General features: G+C 51.6%; 1 protein-coding gene across 1 annotated transcript; it reads right to left on the minus strand.

The window, feature by feature from the left end:
• Positions 1 to 590: 590 nt before the first annotated feature.
• On the minus strand, positions 591 to 4,028 carry LOC148683127 (uncharacterized). Its single transcript, XM_088659592.1, has 2 exons — positions 3,744 to 4,028; positions 591 to 1,709 (listed from the first exon to the last, which is right to left on the minus strand). The coding sequence occupies exons 1-2, from the start codon at positions 4,026 to 4,028 to the stop codon at positions 591 to 593; spliced, it is 1,404 nt and encodes a 467-aa protein (XP_088515718.1).
• Positions 4,029 to 6,000: the final 1,972 nt, after the last annotated feature.

Raw genomic sequence — 6,000 nt, forward strand, 5'->3', positions numbered from 1 at the left:
GCTTGCTGGGAGTTGTAGTCAAAGACATCTGGAGTGCACCATGCATGGGCATAGCAGTGGGACAACTGCCCCCCCCCACTAAATCAAGTAATAAATAAAAATACTCAACTAACTGACCAATTGCATCACAGATAGCTCAGTTCTCCCTCCCTCCCCCTAAAGCCTGTTCCTCCCCTAAAATAAATCCTGGCTATGCCCATGGCACCAGGTTGGGGGAAGTTCAGCCTGTTGGACTTAGAAGAGGAAGACCTGCGTTCAAAGCTCTGCTCGGTCGCAAAGCTCACTGGGTATCCTTGGGGCAGCCTAGCCTACCTCACAGGGTTGCTTTGAGATTAACAGGCTGGTTCCTGCTATTCCTGCATTGCAGGGGGTTGGAATAGAGGACCCTTTGGGTCTCTTTCAACTCTGCAATTCTACGAGGGTTATGCAGGCCCTTCGGAGCTCCTGGGATGAAGAACTGCTTTAAAATCAAAGAATCTCCTGGGGATATATGTACGTAGGGTGGTGGCGAAGGAAGCCGTTTCTTCCAAAGACGGCTCCTGCCTCACAACAGACACACCGACCTGCCCCCCTCTCTCTTTCTCTGCACTTTATTTGCGTCCTCTGCTCGCTTTCCTCTTGCGCCCCCGACCCCTGGTGGCTCCTCTGTCTTGGGGGACTTCACAGATGATGAGGTGCATCAAGGTGTCATTGTCCTCAGTCTGGTCCTCAGCCGGGGGTTTCGGCGCCTCCTTAGCTGGGGCGCTCGGAGTATCGTTGGCCGAGGGGGGCAGCGTCTCCTCAGGCGTGGGGGTTGGCGTGGGGGCCCGGTGGAGGCGCAGGGCGCTCAGAAGCCTTTCCAGCTCCTGCTCCATGAAGTTCCACAGAGTGCCACCACTTTGGTTTTCAGGCCTGGAGGACTGGCCTTCCTGCTGAGGTGGACGGGATGGGGTGCCAACCGTTTCATTTATGTTCAGCTGGGTTGGGGCCCTTTTTAGCTTGTTCATGTTAGTCTGGGATGGAGTCCTCGTCACCTCGTTCTGGGAGGGGGTCCAAACTGCTTCCTTCATCTTCATCTGGGAGGAGGTCCAGATCACCTTGTTGGTGCTCATCTGGGATTGGGTCCTTTTCAACTCGTTCATGTCCCTTTGGGAGGGGGTCCAAACTGCTTCATTTGTCTTCATCTGGGAGGAGGTCCAAATCACCTTGTTCGTGTTCATCTGGGAGGGGGTCCAAACTGCCTCATTCGTGTTCATCTGGGAAGGGGCCCTTTCCCCCTCGTTCATGTTCCTCTGGGAGGGGGTCCAAATCACCCCGTTTGTGTTCATCTGGGAGGGGGTCCCCATCACTGGCATTTCATCCACCTGGGATTGGGGCCCCATCCCCACAGTCATGTTCATCTGGGCTGGAACCCTATTTGCCTCGTTCCTCTGGAACAGGGTCCGAACCCCCTCATTTGTGTTCATCTGGGATGGGGTGCTAACTGGCTCGCTTGCATTCAGCTGAGATGGGGCCTGGTTTATGTTCAGTTGGGACGGTGTCCGACTTCCTATGCTTGTGTCCAGTTGGGACTTCCTCCGAACCTCCTCATTTGAGACTTGTCTCTTCAGCCAAGGCTGGTCCTCCTCGTTTGTGACTTGGCTCTTCAGCCCGGGGAAGGTCGCAAAGCTGACGGACCTGTCACGGTTCATTCCTGGGGTCAGTGTCTCGTTCAGTTTGTCCTGGTGGCCCTGTCCAAAGCAGAAAAGAGGTCACATTTCAGGGCCTTGCAAAGTCAGGCCCCTCTGGTTTCCATTCCTAGCCCTCCCTTGACTCCTATCTTTCCTGAAAATATGGCAAGACCAGTGTGGCCTTGATGGTAAAAGCCTCCCTCCTCAGGACCCCCTCTTCAACAAAAGTATTCCTAACTACCCATCCTTTCCCTACCTCCCTTGTTCATCCAGGACACAGGATTCTCTCTGCCTAACCGATCCCTCTGCCTGACCCAAATTCGAAATCAGAAATGGCAATATTGAGAAGATAGTAGGAGGACCTTTTAACCCAGGCATCCCCAAACTGCGGTCCTCCAGATGTTTTGGCGTACAATCCCCATGATCCCTAGCTAACAGGACCAGTGGTCGGGGAAGATGGGAATTGTAGTCCAAAACATCTGGAGGGCCGAAGTTTGGGGGTGCCTGTTTTAACCTACAAAGATACTCAGCTATTTATTTTAAGGCAGCCATATTTGGACAAAGGACTTTCAAAGGGAGGTGCCACCATATAATGGCTGAATTACAATTAAAACATTCTCTCCTGAATTGCCACTATCTGCAGTTGCTTCATTTAATTTCCCTCTGACCTCACGGCAACTTACAACCCCACCCAATCCTAATGCACAGGCCCAGCTCAGCCATGAGGCAAAGGGAGACTGCTGCCTCAGGCGGCACATACTGAGGGGCGGAAAATGGGCAGAGCTGTGTATGCCTGTTCTGAACCCGCTAAGCAAGGCCACATCCACACCACACATTAAAAGCACCGTGTTACCACTTTAAATAGTGGTAACAAAGAACCATGGGAACTGTAGTTTGTGAGGTGTGCTGGGAGTTGTTAGGAGGCCCCCGGTTCTCCTCATGGAGCTACAGTTCCCAGAATGATTTTAACAACCATTCCCTCTTCACAGGGAGCTCTGGGAATTGTAGCTGCTCTGAGAGGGGAATAGGGGTCTCCTAGCAACTCTCAGTACCTTTACAAACTACAGCTCCCAGAATGCTACGGGGGAAGCCGGGACTGTTTAAAGTGATAGCTCTTTATATGTCTGGTGTGAACATGGCCATTGTCTCCTCCTGCCCTCTGGTGCAGTGGAGGAATCGACGTTCGATGGCCAGCCTGGTCAGCTTTTGTTCCTGGAAGAAGGTGGGGGCAGCCATCTTGTCCTTGGCCTCAGGCGGCATCATTTATTGGGCTGGCCCTGTCTTTAGACACACCTACCAATGGTCATTACACCATTTGTATCTGATCCAATGGGATATCGTAGAAGACGGTCAGAAAGGGACACCCCAAAACTGTCAAGGCGGTGGAGCAATTGCCCTACCAGGAAAGGCTACAACATTTGGGTCTTTTGAATTTAGAGAAAAGGAGAGAAAGAGGGAGGAGGATGAGATGGCAGAGGTGTGTGAGAATATGCCTGGTGTAAGGTGATAAGGAGAAAGTCCCCCCCCCCCCGCCCTCATAATCCTTGAACTCAGGGCCACCCAGTGAAGCTGAATGTTGGAATATTCAGGACAGAGAAACAAAGTCCTTCTTCACACAGTGCATAGACTTTGGAATTCACAGCCACAAGATGCAGCAGCGATGGCCACCTTCAAAGAGGATTGGGCAAGTTCATGGAGGAGAAGGCCGTGTGGAACCGCCGCTGTCAGAGTCAGTATGAATAATACCAGATGCTGGGAATGACAGGCAGGGAGATTGCCCTTGCATCTCGGTCCTGCTTACACTGGGGCGTCTGGCTGGCCACTATGAGAACAGGATGCTGGACCAGTTGGTTCCCCTTGGGCCTGATCCAGCGGGAGGGCTCAGCTTCGGTTGTTATGGAACCTCCAGGCACAGAGGCAGTCTATCTGGAGTCCTAGGTTCCATGGGGAATTTGGCCACTGTGAGAACTGGGTGCTGGACTACACAGGCCCCTCGCTTTGGCCTGAACTACCTACGGGCTGTTCTTGCGTCCGCTTCCTTCTCACACTGGCAACCTGCCTCCTTCCCCCCCCCCCCAGCTCCCCGAGGCTCACCATGGCTGCGGGCATCTCTTCACCTGCAGAAGGGATCTGTGGCAACTCCTGGCCTCCCCTTTGGCCCATGTTGTAGGTGACAATGAGGATGCACCAGGCCAGGCCGCAGCCGCTGCCCAGGAGGATGGTCAGGGCCACAAAGTAGCCCTGCCACTCGTAGGTGTCAGCTCGTGGCTTGCGGTAGCGGTGGTGATATCCGCAGGGGCTCTGGAGGGCGGCGGCCCCCGCAATCATTAAGACCACGGCCAGGAAGGACCACGCCAGGGAGGAGCTTTTGACAGGCATGGCCAAGAGCTTGGGGAAGCCAGAAAGTGGGGCGGGCAGGGAGGCACTGGCTTTGCCTGGTGTTTCATGCAAGCCAGAGGCCCCTCTGGCCCAGCCTCCCTCCTGCCCAGAGTCACACAGCTGCCCTCCTTTGTGTCATCATCACCATCGCTGCCTTGGGCTAGACTAGGAAAGCTGGACTCCTCTTGATTTGATATCTGTTATTGATCAATCAGTAGGTGTACTGTCCTGCTTGCTAACAGGCAAGACCTTGCTGGTTATTCAGTCTGCCAATAGACTCCAGTCCCTGCCGAGGTGATCTGACCAAGCCCCCGCTTTCTGTATAAATCGGACCCAACAGCATCAGACCCTCCAAGTGCCCCTATTTTCCAGGGACAGTCCCAGATTTACAGAAGCCGTTTGAATTTCTGATTTGAATGTCCTGCTTTGCCTTAGAGCATCCCTATTTTCATTGGATAAATGTTGGAGGGTATGGAGTTATGCGATCCCCCTGAGCTAAGGAGATAAGTCATGGGTAGGCAAACTAAGGCCCGGGGGCCAGATCCAACCCAATTGCCTTCTAAATCCGGCGTGTGGACGGTCCGGGAACCAGCGTGTTTTTACATGAGTAGAATGTGTCATTTTATTTTAAATGCATCTCTGGGTTATTTGTGGGGCATAGGAATTCGTTCATCCCCCTATATATATATATATATATATATATATATATATATATATATATATATATATACCGGCCCCCACAAGGTCTGAGGGACAGTGAACTGGCCCCCTGCTGAAAAAGTTTGCTGACCCCTTAGATAAGTAACTATGCAGCCTGTAGAATACATCTGAAGGCAGCCCTGCATAGGGAAGATTTTTTAAAGTGCGATGTTTTATTATGTTTTTATACATGTTGGAAGCCGCGCACAGTGGCTGGGGCAACCCAGTCAGATTAATGGACTATGATGATGATGATGATGGATTGACTAGGATGTCCCAATTTCATCTGAGAAATGTTGGAGGATATGCAGCATTGTGACTAAGATCCAGGGAATGGGGTTCAAATGTCTCCCCCTCCACGTTTTTTACCCCCGAGACTGCCATTATGGGTGTGGCTCCTTTGGAGCAGAAGCCAATAAAGCTGCTGGGAGAAAACCACGTGACAGAAATGCAATAAATAAAATAAATAATAACACTTGAGTCCTCTTGGCTCCCCTTAGGCTCTGTAGCTAAGCATGACTGCCCATCTTTACTCAAGCTCTGATCTCTATATCGCTTTCTCTTTAGCCACATGAAGTCCCACAGGTCATCCACGTGCACCCGCTGTACACCCCCTTGCACCCATATGTTCCCATGCACACCCCACAAGTAACTCATGTATACCCATACAAATATGTAGAAGAAAAGGTAAAGGTAAAAGACCCCTGGGCGGTTAAGTCCAGTCAAAGGCGACTATGGGGTTGCAGCACTCATTTTGCTTTCAGGCCAAGGGAGCCGGCATTTATCTGCAGACTGCTTTCCAGGTCATGTGGTCAGCAAGACTAAACTGCTTATGGCGTAACAGGACACCATGACAGAAACCAGAGTGCACGAAAACATCATTTACCTAGTTATCTACTTGCACTGGCGTATTTTCGAACTGCTAGGTTGGCAGGAGCTGGGACAGAGCAACGGGAGCTCACCCTGTCGTGGGGATTCGAACCGCCAACCTTCCGATCGGCAAGCCCTAGGTTCAGTGGTTTAGAACAGAGCGCCACTCGCATCCCCCATACAAATATGTATACACACATGCACCCACGTGGACTCATGTATACCCATGTACACACCCATGTGCAACCCATGCACTCATATGCACTCATTGTATACCAATACATACCCCCAGGTACACATAACCCATGTATACCAATATACACACATGTACATGCATGTGCACTTATGTATACTCATATGCACCCATGTGCACCCATGTATCCAAGCCAGGCCAACTCAGCTC

This window comes from Zootoca vivipara, chromosome 16, assembly GCF_965207765.1.
Source record: "Zootoca vivipara chromosome 16, rZooViv2.hap1.1, whole genome shotgun sequence".
NCBI lineage: Eukaryota > Metazoa > Chordata > Lepidosauria > Squamata > Lacertidae > Zootoca > Zootoca vivipara.